This window comes from Pezoporus occidentalis, unplaced genomic scaffold, assembly GCF_034315485.1.
Source record: "Pezoporus occidentalis ecotype Australia unplaced genomic scaffold, CSIRO_AGI_Poc_V1 ctg10, whole genome shotgun sequence".
Classification (NCBI taxonomy): domain Eukaryota; kingdom Metazoa; phylum Chordata; class Aves; order Psittaciformes; family Psittacidae; genus Pezoporus; species Pezoporus occidentalis.
In genome coordinates this window covers 8,942,287-8,956,131 of record NW_026912779.1, presented here as the reverse complement: position 1 = coordinate 8,956,131, position 13,845 = coordinate 8,942,287, and the positions used below count along the sequence as shown (strand labels likewise).

At 41.2% G+C, this 13,845-nt stretch overlaps 1 protein-coding gene across 1 annotated transcript in view; it reads right to left on the bottom strand.

Annotated features, from left to right (window-relative positions):
* Positions 1-1,913: 1,913 nt before the first annotated feature.
* The window catches only part of PCSK2 (proprotein convertase subtilisin/kexin type 2), a 108,557-nt gene continuing 96,625 nt past the window's right edge, over positions 1,914-13,845 (bottom strand). Inside the window, exons 10-12 of the mRNA XM_062610990.1 lie at positions 12,755-12,855; positions 9,977-10,204; positions 1,914-5,358 (exon numbers count right to left, since the gene is read on the bottom strand). Of these exons, the coding sequence (XP_062466974.1) occupies positions 4,872-5,358; positions 9,977-10,204; positions 12,755-12,855 (816 nt within the window). The 3' untranslated portion in view covers positions 1,914-4,871. The remainder of the gene's footprint in view (positions 5,359-9,976; positions 10,205-12,754; positions 12,856-13,845) is intronic.

The window sequence follows — 13,845 nt, the reverse complement described above, 5'->3', positions numbered from 1 at the left end:
GGGAAGTTAAACCCAAGGAAAACAGATCATTCATTTGTGTAACTGCTGAGCACTGCTTAAAGTGCTGGTGCAGTACTTAGGCCTTGGCTTGACTTCAGGCACACAAATATTCCCACTGAAGTGAGGCACAGACTGAAGTGCTTTGGTAGGTTCCTTCTCACATCCCGATTCTCAGTTTTAGTTTTAGCCTTTTCCTTTCAGCTGATGACTCCCATCAGCTGGGGAGGAAGCGGCTGAACACAGTTTGAGCTGATGTGCTTGAGCTTCAGGATTGCCTTTTCATGTCTCCCAAGACTTTCCTTCAATACCATGTTGGGTTTTTCCTATAGTGAGCTCCAATGCAGGTGTAGCATCTGTACCGTGACTGCTATGTCTGCTTAAAGCAGCACCTTCTCTGAACTAGGGAACCCACACAGTCACATTTTCATTCAGGATGTTTTGCTGACAACGTTCTGTTTAAATGCTGTGGGAGCTGACATCAGACGTGGCTGTGCTGCTTCTCAGTTTAATTTATTAACAGTGTAAATAACCGCAGAGAAGGAATTTATCAACCCATATGCACGCTGCAATCTGTGAGCTGCTCAGAACTGCTGGTGAAAGCAGGTTTTGACTACTGCAAGGGGGAAATAAAGCCAACTGCAGCAAGCAGAAGGCTGTGTAACAGCTCTGTCACAAACCAAGGTGTAAACAGATTAAAGTGGTACCTAGACAGAACCGGGTATATCCCCCACATCTGATTTCACTGCAATATAGAGAACTAAATGGTCAGCGTGATGAAAAACTGTAGTCAATGGCAAGGCCTCAACACTTTAGGAGACCCTGGGTTCGATGTCTTATGTGTGAATATCCCCCCCCCATCTTCATCTGGCTTGAGCTGTCACTCTGCTGCTGACCTAGAAATGGGTTTCTGATGCTTGTAAACCTTGTCGGCAGTACAAAAACTCTTAAAGTGGGGTTAGTGGCGCATGTTAGTGAAGAAATCACATACTGCATCACATAGGCAGCAACCTGAGATGCAAGGCTTGAACCAAGCTGGTGCTTAGCTGCACCATGGACACCAACATCAGAAGTCTAAGAAGAACTAAGGCCTGAATTCTGCTACAATCACTGACCTGCCTTCCACAAACACAGACGGTGCCCAGTAAGGCTGCAGAGGATGGGCTTCTTTCTGTGAGTCTATACGAAAATTATACAGCAACCCACTAATATTGTTCATAAGGACAGTACAGCAAATCTCATGCCTTATGGGCTAACCTCTCCTTTAAACATACAGTACCAAATGCAGATTGTCAATGAGGTGTTTAAATGCTAAAGTTTAAATGCTGAAGTGTTACGGTATTTGTAAGCATCTGTTCAGCAGAGCCTGGGATGAGCCCTGGGTTACTACAGACAGACACCTTCTCTCCCCTGTGGCAATCAGGAGGTTCCCTGCCATTTTCTACTGCTGCAGATGGGGTAAGAAATGACAAAATTGAACATAAACTGTGCTGTGGGAACACATGAGCTAAAAAAGTACCCACAAGTGTGGGTGGGAAGGAGGGAGGAAGAGTGACGCAGGGGTTTCTGTGGATCCAAGTGCTCCAAACAGCAGACAGAATAAAACTGATGTGGCATTTCCAGAGCTGCCCTCAGAGCCACCGGGTTTGACCCATGGAATGCCCAAAGCTCTTCCCAGCCTGCTGCCTCAATCTTCTGTGTCCCACTGTATCACAGAGTTAACATAATGCCTGTCACTGTTCATCTGTTGCTGGCAACTCTTTTAAAGGACTGTGTTTATTATCCTTGGATCCAGCATATACAGGATACAAATTCCTTTATCAGTGTAAAAAGCAGAGGAGTAGGAAGTCATCCCCCTCACAGCAGAGTGCTTCCTCCCGTGCACCTCCAGATAGGCAATGATGATTGATAGGACCTGCCAGTTTACAACAGCTCTTTATTTTCCTCATATTATAAAACATCATCACAGGGCTTTAGTTAAACAGTGTTCACCTGTTTCAAATCATGAGCTTCATTTTCCCCTTTATTATAAATACTAACAAATTAACTTTATTTTCCATCAGCAATACCATAAAAACTTAGTCTGACTGGACATATTTCTCAGCAATCCCCTGATGCAAAAATCCCAAAGAATCTGATGTCTGTATTATATATACACTTAGTTTTATATATACTTATATCAAAACTCACCATTTCTGTATATCACTCATTATCGTGATCTTTCATGTAATATATTATGTCAGCATTATGAAAATATGAACAACCATCTAGTTATTTTGCTGTTTTGCAAGATATTTAATGATTGAACAGAGAACTGCAGAATTACATAAATGCAATGGAAAGTCACATACATGATCATTTAAGATTTCCACACAAGACTTTTCTTAGTCCAAAACTTTCCCCACATTTTAGAAGTCCTTCAAAAGCTTCCAGTTACCTCTTTCTTTGAACACATACACACACGAAGTTATAATGTGTATGTATCATACATTACATACCGTATGTAATTCTATATATATTTATAAGCAAATATATGTAACATACTCTGAATATACATATTGTATGTAATATATATAGAGAGAGATACCACAGGTGCATTGTATGTATTTAGGCATACAGGTGTATGCATAAATATATATATGGTAAGATTTTCCCTCTGATATGTATATGCTGCTCTTTCTGAGATCTGGGTGCCTTCCACAGAAACCTGCTCCTGTCAGTGTGATCCATTCACTTCCAAAGACATGAGCAAACCTCTTCCCAAGCCTTTTAACTTCAGTGTGCTTTGGCTCATGCCTCCTGAACTCCAGTTTGTGATTTAAGATGGCCCCATCTTGTCCTTGTCACTAAGCTAAACACAGTTGGCACTATATAATGTACTGGAAGAAATAACCAAGAGCACTTCAAAAATGAAAACCACACAGGGTCTGATTCTTCTCTGTCTGAATCCTGTTGTATCCCAGTGTGTCCCAACTGTAAAAAGGGACTGCTGCGTGTCATGAGGAACCTGTGAGTAGTGCTGGGCTGCTTGTCTTAGCTTTAGAGTGTAATTCACATAGACTCTGAGCAGGTTAAGTTGTTTATTTTGCATTTGGATTTGTCAAGGAAAGAACAGGCCTCTTATGGAAAGATAAAAGATGGATATTGACTAGAAGTAACAGCATAAATTACACATTTTTAAGTGAAACATGTCCAGCAGAACCTTTGGGTTACGTTTTGAATCTGTTAGATAAATATTTACTTACTTAATGTGTTTTTACTACTATGCACCTGATCCACCAGGACAACTCTTATTAAAACATTTTAGATTAATACTCTGCATATTAAAAATACATATTAAAATTCTGAAATTAGTCACTGCTAAAAAGCAGATCTTGAATCCTGCAAAGACCTAAGGTTCATGCTTAAAATTAGCATTGGGGTAGGTCCACTGATGTCCTTCACTGTGAATGCGTGCCCAAGTATGCGCAGAATCAAGAACCTTTATTATTCCAAGGTTAAATTTGGGATCTCACACCTGAGAACATGTACTGGTTGCTACCATGAGTAACTCCCCACCAAAGAGGATGTTACTTCTTGTGATAATAGCCAGAGCAGACTCTGAGGGCAAGAGAGACTGCCTTTACACATGTATGGAAAGCAAAGGTGGAACAACTCTTAAAACTGCAAAAAGCAATGATTACCAACAAATCTTCCCAAACACACTGCATTTGCCAAGAAAGCCAACTCTGCATTACACATTAATAACTTAGGCATATTTTTCTCCTTAAATATATTTGTGTAACATAAAAATAACAGATCTCTATTTTTAAAAATGAAATCTGAATTAAAAAATTGCTTTGGGACTGAAACTGTGTCCTTTAAATTTCTCCCCCAGCAATTTCCTGACAGCCAGGTTGTAAACCCCAGAAAACAGGGGTCTATGGTTGGAAATGCTGACACAGCCTCAGCTTGTGCTGCTGTCGTACATCTCGGTATAGAGACGAGCAGATGCACTTCTGCACACAGGCTGCCAGAAATCCTACAGCTCATTCATTCCTTATGTGCTCGCTCTGCTGTAAGACGGTAAGTTGATTTAAATTGCCAAAATTAAAACAAAACAAAACTGAAACTTGTGCTTTTAGAATGTCCTGACCCTGTTTGTAGAGCACTTCCCCACATCGCCCGGCTTTGGCATTGCTTTGCCTTCCTTATTGCATGCCTGTTGACCCATTCTGTGGCCGAAGTGTTTGTGTGTATATAGTTGTGTAAGCATATATATTAATAGGAAACTCTCAAAAGTACTGGATTTCTGCAAATTGGATTGGTAAATTTTCCTTATCTCTGGATTATTTCTTTTTGTAGGGTCTAGTGCTGCTTTGGTTGAACCCAGTGGGGAATGTCCCACTGAAGTCAATGATGCCGAAGGAGCTGTTAGACGTTCAAAGACCTCTCCAGCCACCCTCTTTGCAATTCCCTCTCTCACAATAATTTTAAGAAATGTGCCCATTATCACCAACGGCCAATGTTAAAATTCACTCTTTTTTTTTTCCTTTTTAATACAAACAACATTTAACCACAAAAATATGAAGGGAAAAGCCATCAACTTTTTTGCAGGCTATTACCTATTTGTATGACACAAAGAAAAATAATTTACAGTCACAAACTGTACATAGTATTTGGTGGGGGACAGTATATTTGTGGCTTAGAGTAAAAAAAGGATTGCTTCAGTAATTAAAATAATCATTGACGAGATATAAGACTTTAAAATCAAGAAAGTGTGATAATTTGGCTACAGAGACAATCATTGTAATATGTCTAACACAGAGGTTTGGATAGTAGAAAGCTGAGTAGAGGGATCTGGGGAAGGAAAGACAACATCATGCAGAACAGCACTAGTTCTTGCTCAGTATACTCTTCAGGCTTCTCTCCACTGCTTCATCTAATTCTTCTTCCAGCTCTTCCTTCTTGGACATGGCCAGTTTGGACTGATAATCTTTTACTATTTGGTCTATATATGGTGCGCTTTGAGTCCCGTGCAGCATCAGTGTCCACTCCTTCAGCACGCCCCGCTGAGGCTGACTGCCAACAAACCCAATCTCTAGAGCCCAGGTGCCTCGGGGGTCTTCTCCCCAAGTGTGTGTGGTCATGAAAGGCCATTTGTCAAAACCCACCTTGGAGTCATCATCCCTGGGGCGCCGGCTCAGTAAAATGGACTTTGTTCCCATCGGTGAGGTCATGTTGATGTTGAGGTCCCCTCGCCTAGTGGAATTTACAGTTATAACTGCTTGGACGTGTTCCAGGTATCGGACAAAGTTTTCCTTCCCCTCACAAGCATCAGTTGTAAGCGTGAGGACCAGCTTGCCACTTGGTGGGATCTTTCTGCAGGTCAAAAGATAATTAAGTGAATTAAAAGGATATACAGAGTACGAGATGGTTCATGCAAAAACTACTGGGGTTTGGTGCCTCACAGAAAAAACCGTGCTATTTTCCCTATTAATGCGTGGAAGAGTAAGGAAATAGTTGCAAACTTAGCCAGGAAAAGAACATTCTTTTTCGAAAATGGTATCAAGCCTTGATTTGAAAATACATTAGGAACTGTGCACCCACAAAGAGAGAAAGAATACAGTTAAGAAGGGCATACCACTCTTTAAGAAACAGTAACATACATTCAATAGTTGCCTTTACTTATCACTACCATATTGGTTAATTGCACAATAATGTGTATGTTCAGTAAAAGAACCAGGAGCAGTCAGTCATGTCAGACAGTCACCTTAAAAAGACAGCAGCAAGCAAAAGACAGAGGCTAGTGGCACAGAACTTCAGCACAGATGCATAAAAGCCTACAGCCTCACCTAATATGGGAACCTCATTTGAAAACTATTTTTCATGAAAACTGCTGTTGTTGCCATGCTCCTGTACAGGAGGAGCACACACAGTGGGGAAAGAAGTCACACTTGTTTACTGAGGTGACAAAGTGCTGCACCTAAAGTCACAAGTTTATTGGTTATTATACCTCGGCCCTTAGGAAGGCAAACACACGATTAACTGAAGGACATCTGTCCCAAGTGTAACCAGTAAGCTAGACCTGCAGATAGAGCACAGGCTCAGTCCTGCTGCATTTATTTTGTGAGGACCCTGTCATCAAACAGAAAGCAGATCCCTGTTATCAGCACAGGGCTCCTTGTTGGAGACAGTCAGACACCTGAGGACACGACGCCTGGAAGTGGCGCACAGGAGAAGACAAACCACTTCGTGATGGGCTGTGCAGTCACAGCTTTTAAAGGTCTCACCAACTTTTGTTAATGGGGTGAATTACAGACAACAGGGTGCAATTTTACACTGGTCAGTTTGGCTCTCTTTGTGCTGGGCACCCGCAGTGTTTGCTCCCCATGTGGTTGAGGAAACACCTGAGACATCCAAAGCGTGCCTCTAAGGAAGAGGCAAGAGCACGTTGGGTTTGAGCAAGGTGCATCCAAACCTTCCCAACTCTTGCAAAGGAGGCCGGTAGCCACTATGTGTTGGGCAGTTCTGTTTGGGATCTCAGCACCAGCCCAAAGGTGCCAAGTGCCTGCTAAACCCCACAGGGTCAGGATGTAACTGGCAAATACCAGTTGCCTCAGAAACTGGCTGGTAAAATACATTGCAAGCGTAAACAGAATTCTCTGTCTTCACCATCAGCCTGCTGAGCAGGGTGACACTTTCCTCTGTCTAAAGGAAATACTTTAAAGACAAGAATTACTACAATCATTAAAAAAGGGAGTAAGTAAGTCATGAAGTCAGCTTGTCATTACCTCTTCTAGTGCCTTCTCCCTGAGCTAGCTTTTGCAGTAAAATATAGAGTCCCTGTTAAAGGTCATTGACCATACTGTGGTAATTAATACTTTCTTCTCAAAATAAATGAGTACCAGCCTTTCCCTTTGCTAATGAAATACTGTGTCCTTCAGAGACCAATCAAAGCATTTCCTTCAAGCTTAGCTTCCAGGAATTCTATTCTTGAGATGAGCTCCAGGTATTAGTTTCCTACATCACTTATTGGATCAGGCCAGTGTCTGCCCCCTTTCGTAAGACTATTGCCTGCTTGGGAGTGCTTCCAGAGTAAAAAGACATTCAGGTCCTCAAGGCATTTAAACACTTACCTTAAACTGCTGTTTAACATAAGCCTATGTGGTTCTGAATCTTATGAATGCCCTGCAGCAGAAGCTGGTATAACAGAAATATTGCATGGCTAAAATATTTGAACATATAATTACAATACCCTTGAGATTTATTTTGTGTGCCAAAGCACAAGGAAATGCACTATAACGCAGCCAGAGGTGAAGGATCATAATCTCACAGTTGCCACACACTTGTCATTTCCCTGCATGGGAAGCATCACCCTCAAATCAATCTGAATTCACATTGTCTCACAGCCCTCACACACTAGACAATACTTTGTCAAACAGTTGTGCTTGTGCTCCACATCTCCTTTATAGGAGGGATGACATCACATGAGGGAGGACACCGGTGTTACTCTCTCCTACCTCTCAACACCAAATGCCAAAGAAATAAGAGCAGTATTACCATTCCACCTGCTTTGCAGACAGCCTGACAACTGCAGACAGCTTTTCTCTCTGCCTTCTGAAGTGCTGCAATGTAAAAGTTATCTCAGCTCTCTAGAACACATGAGAATAGTCTTGCTCTGTTTCTTCTTTTCCTATTAATTAGCACTCAACACTCTTTTCTTTACTAGACTATTTACTATAGTCCAGGTAACTGTCCCAAACATCCTAAATGAACCAGCGATGGTAGCAAAAGTCTAACTTGAAAGGAGCAGAGGAGGACATGGGTTTTCCACACCCCCACAGTGTGCTGCTGCCCAATTGTTATATATATGTATAGGATACATTCATTTTTACATGAAATGTAGTACCCAGTTAGAGAGGAGCAGGGGGGCTAACAGCTCTCAAGAAGCACACTCCCATGCTGCTGTTCCTCAGCTAATGGAATAGGATGTCCTAAACCATCTTTGTATCTCCAGACAGATTTAGACTTGTCCATTTTATTTCTTCTTGCTGACCCAACAAAAATCCCTTTACAGGGACAGTTCCTGTAACTTACAATTGTTTCTCCAGGCAGCAGAGAAGTGCTGCACTTTAAATTCTGATTGATTGCTTTCAGCACACTGTATATTCTAGGCTGTAAATTCTTTTCTGTCCTGTTTCTGCTATTTCACAATGTTGCTCTGGTATTTACCTCTGTATCAACTACTCACCTCTACCTAAATCTGTACTGAGTATGTATTTTATATACACAAGTATCTATACTTATATAAACATCTATAGAATATATAGAGAAAATGTAAGGCCAAAGTAGAAAAATAAGCCAATTATGAATGGCAGCAGTGCAGTGCAGTTTTCATTTCCAAGGAATCTCTGGAGATGCCTGACTTCACTAGTTTATTGCAGGGTAATTAAGAAAATGTAGATGTTGCAATTCAGGATGCATATCTCCTGTCAGTGACATTTTTCTTGGGGGATGTAAATATTACAGCAGTCCTGTTAACATATAGATGTGTCAGGTAACTATAGGGGGTACCTGTTCAGATCACACACTGACATTATATTGCAGTAGGGTTAGGAGGTTTAGGTAGTGACTGATTTTCCAAATCCTTGTGCTGTAAGCACAAAGACTCTTCTGGGTGCTGTTCTCAAAAGAGACCAATACAAGGCAGAGTATTTCTCAACTCTGGAGCTTGTTGGGCAATGACAGCAATAGGGAAGCTTTACTGTAGTTCCAGATCTCTGGGCTGGAGGAAATACATCATCACCTCTGCATTTCTATCTCCTCAACAGCAGAAACAGGACACAAAAACAAAGTCAGAAGGAGACAATACTACTTGCCCAACTCTGGCTCAGTCTGTTGCCAGAATACCTCTACCACGTTCTCTGAAGCATGGAGCCAAGCCTAGAAAAAGACATTTTTTCTCTTCCTCTCTGATAACCCCCATGCCTCTAAGATAAATGAGATTATTTGTCTGCAATTAAATTATGAATAAACTAAATATAGCTCAAAATGAGCTTCAGCACTCTCTTACTTGTTTCCTACCTGTGAGCACACATAGCCCAGAAAAATTAAAACTCAGATCTCAGGTGTATAACCTTGGATCCTGCCAATACAAACCCACCTGGAAGGCTGGGAACAAACTTACTCTTTACCTGGCTGAGCTATGTGCCAGGGTGGCAATCTGGTCTGCTTTCCTTTTCCAAGAGAATAATGATGCCTTCAAAAATAGCACTGAAAAGTCAAATTTCAAATGGTATAGACATAAATTGGCCATTATTAGGTTAGTATTTCAAATAATTAAAACTGAACTATAGCTGTTGCAGTCAATTAGTATTAATTCATTCACTTGTTGACTCATACACTTTAGCACATGAAAGTAAATCAGAAAATAATTTGACTACCTAGCCTGCAATTAGAGATTTGAAGAACATCGTAAACCAAACACAATTTAATGCAGTAGTGTTCAGATTGAATCACTGGTACCTGTGGATGATTGTTTCAGCCTTCAGGGGGAAAAACTGTCTGCTGGAATATATCACAAGGAGATATGACCTGGATGACAGACATTCCATGTGGCAACAGTTTATGTAATTTACAGTACCAGCCTCACAGATTTTCACTTGTGCACAGGGGCTTTATTCACAGAAACGTTGGCACAAACATACCTTTCAGTACCCAGAAGAAATGGATGTTTCTACTAACACTGCTAGCACTAGCAGTGATCATACAGCTGAGCTGTAGAATGCACTCCTCCAGCAAACCAGGAACTGAAAGATCATGTAGTTTATTTTATCAATACTTGGAATAGTTGAATGCTTCTGGTAATAGGCTCTCTTAGAATAATAATTCCATTATGTTTATTTGACTACCTGTGTCTTTGCCAATATATTTGCATGCTTATGGTCTCCTAAAAGCCTGGAAGACGCTGAACACATACACTAGACTATTCACTTACTCAGGTTCCTGTATTGACCCTCCAACACAATGGAATCTCTCTGGAACAGTCTTCCAGTCTTTTGCCATCTTAACCATTGCTCCTGCATCTAGGACACCATAGCCAAACAAATGGTTGAATTCCAGCCCCACGCCATTTCTGCGCCACTGATGAACCTCGTCATGAAGCTGGTTCCTCTTGGAGGTGAGCACTGTCAGATGCTGCATATCCCTCCAGGTAAGATCCAAGCTGTGGAAGAGCACCGTGGAAAACAAACAGTACAGTATTTCCAAGCAGATATTAAAGAAATTAAAGTAAGACAGTGTGTTTGAGTAAGCCTTTTGGTGAAATTTGTTTCTATGCATCACACAGAAATTGTATCTATACACATATCGATAACAAAGATCCTGTTGATTTCAGTGGGAACAGGAATAGGTTTTAATTTTATAGTGCTTCCCCAAAATATAGTCCCCAAAACTGCAAAATAATTTCTGATTGTCTCCCAGGAAACAACTGCTTTTAACTACACACAGATCCACCATGCAATTTTTAAGCAAATAAAATGAGTAGGATATTACACCAGATCCTGAGAATACAAAAAGAAAAAGATGATGACAAAGTGTCACCTTGCCTTCCTCTTACATCTTGCCCTCTTTTCCTTGCCTGCTCCTTCTGCTTTTCCCACAGACCTATGAGACTCACCCAGAATGAGTAATTTCAGTATTCTGTGAATATGGGCATATGGGCTGGGCTGTGGGTGACTGCAAATTTGCATTATAAGGTATGGCAGAGGTTTGTCACCCATGATATACTAGCATAGATGGATGTAGTCAAGTAACATTTGTCTAGATTCGATGATCATTTTTCATCATCAGCTCTTGTGTTCCTAGATTTGCAGTGATTATGATGACAGGAAGGGCACTTCTAAGTTATTATTCTGGAAGCTTTAGAACTGACATTCTAATTCTACATAACTAAAGCTATTCCAGTTGTTTTATGATGAACTCTTTCAACATTACAATATGTCTGATTCAAGCCATCAACCTAAAAGGATCCGCTTTTCAGCTTTCTGTGCCCCAAGTAATAAGCATGTGTGCATGCTGAATGTACACCAGAATAGCCAATTACTGTCATTTTTCCAAGGTGACACAAGATATAGCTGAAAATCAGATATCACATACACCGTTCTTAATGAAATCTTTTAAGAGCTGCTACGGATCTTGGAGCTGTACATTTCCATCTTTCCATCTCACAGATTGGTCTGGTTTTAGGGACATGTCAGACATACACTGTACAAGAACTGACAGGCAGATTGCAGGCAAGAGGACTCTGCACCAGAGATTGTTAGCTGTTCCTGTGAAGGCCAGTGGAGCTCATCCAGGCTATTTCCACACAATACAATTTAACAGAGCCAGCCTGGAAGGAGATAGGCGACACTGACAGCTCTTTCTCTCCCCTGCCTCCTCAGCAAAAGCTAGAAACTCAATTGCAAACCACGGGTATTAGTCTAAAGTCATGATAGTTTGCAAGAGTAATACCAGTCTTCATGGACAGCCTGAATGAATGATAATCATTAAGGTTGTAGCCCAGGTTAAATATGCAGTGATGAGAAAATTCATTAAACCTTTATATTTTTATGGCCATACTAATTTATTACATGGTGGCTGTCCTACAGAATGGGATTGATAGCACAAGGAATGATCATCCGAAGTTAAACACTGGGCATGCATGTTTTATGAATATAAAATCTGAAAAATGATACTTGGCCAAAGTAATTCCCTGAGCACAACAATCATTGCTCTGCTAATGATATAAACTTCGCCTCCTCTGCCAAATCTTCATTCTTCTGCACTGCTTAAGAAAACTATATAGATAGTGCTCCCTTCATGCCTTGGTTACAGCAACTGAAGCTGTATAACTGAGCAAATGTTTCCTCTACTTGGTAAAACAGTTTAACATAGAGTAAAAAGATGGTATAGGTTACTGTAAGGAAAACTTATCTCAATCATTAGAGAAGAAGATAATGAAGGAAGATACATTCTAGGGCTCTACGTTGTGAATGTTGTGAATGGCATGGAGATGGTAAATAGACGTGATTTATTCTTTAACATAAAAGAGCAATTATGTAGCACAGAAGCAAATCACCACCAGTGGGTTAAGGAAAAATCAAAGGAAACATTCCCCACCATCAAGAAATGTTATTGTAGAACTCACTGCCACTGATGTCACAGGTGCCAAATACAGACAAGTTGAAAAGTGAGGCAAATTAAAGGAAGACAAATCTGTCCATGGCTATTAAACAGGATAGGCTGACTGCTCTCTCTCCAAACCACTGATTGCCAAAGCTGCTGTTGAAAGATCACTCTTAATCCCCATTTGCTGTACTCTCCCCTAAGCATCTGTCATTGTAGACAGGATGTGGCACAAGATGAAGTCCTGTTGATACTGTAGGTTTCCTCTTATGTTTTTGTAGGCTGGGCATTCTACACTGGATACGTGGAGAAATTTAATAATCCCTCCCTCCAAACAGTGCTGGAGAAGACAAACCCCTGGGAAGCAGTGGATGGATGGAGAGGACACAGAGAGAGCAAGACAGACAGACTGTATCTGCTCTGTGGCTTTGGCAAGGCTGTTGCTCCATCTGGAAGTTACCGTGCCCATCACTACTGTAGCAGGCAGCTTGTTAGCTGCTCATTCTAGCCCCGTGCCACAGCCAGCCAATTTCAATGATGAACAACATTAAACAAACCGCAGGCCCTCTCCTCTCTAGAGCTCACAAGGCATTTCTCAACAGCATACTTAGCCTCCAGGGCCAAGGCGAACACTCCGGCTGCTTCAGGGGCAGCTGCAGACGTTCCTGAGTGACGCAGGGTGCAGTTGCCATACAAATCTGTTGTAGCCTGCAATGATATCAGATGTAATTAATGAAAACAGCTAGTCCATTTTCCTTGCAGCTACAGACTCAGAAACATACAGAAAGAGGCAGTTTGTGCCCTGGCTCTTCAGAGTAATTGTGTGCTCATGCCTAGGATCTCTTTTCTTAGTGTGTAACTTTAAAACCACAATGACACGTAGTTACAGAAAGCGTAAATACCATGATGTAGTAAACCAATGTTCACTAACGCTCAGAACTCATAAACTCATATAGATGGCATTTATTTCCTATAAACACAGTTTAACCAAAGGCCTTAAATTCCCTTGTGGTTGTCAGAAGTATTTGAAACTAGAATTGCAAACAGCATCAAGCTTTCTAACATTTGTGCAACTCCAGAACCAGCAGCAGTAGCAGGCTGCTATCTTCTGATAGCAGAATTTTGATAGTGTCTGACAGTGACAAAATGACAAAGTGCAGATTTGTCACTAGAACAAACCAGAAGGAAATCTTAGAAACACGTTTTATGGGGATAATTACAAAAGTGCCACAGATCATCTTGGCTGATATCAACACAGAGCTGATATCAAGACAGAAACCAGTATTTTTCCCTCTGCTGCTGCACATGGGCAGTGAGGATTACAAAATGTGTCTTTGAGAGAGGGCCACGGAAAACGTATAAAAGGTTTTGGCAAAAACTTACCTTGAGTTACTACACCTGAATTTTCCACAGTGTGAATTAGACTATGTCCTGGCTAGTCTGAAGATGCTGAAGAGCAGTGATCAGTATGGTGGAAGAGAATCCCAATTACATTTGAACAGAAACTGCATATGGGTATGGATCTGAAGGGGACTTGAGTATGATGCTCCACACTGCTCAATGGGAGACTGAGGGTGATCTAAACCCCCATGTTTCCTCTGTGGGTGACTCAATGTCTCTCTGCTCTCTACAGCTTGTAGTACAGAAGCAGTCTGGTTCATGACTGCTCTGCCAGTACAAGCAAGTATGATCTCAAAT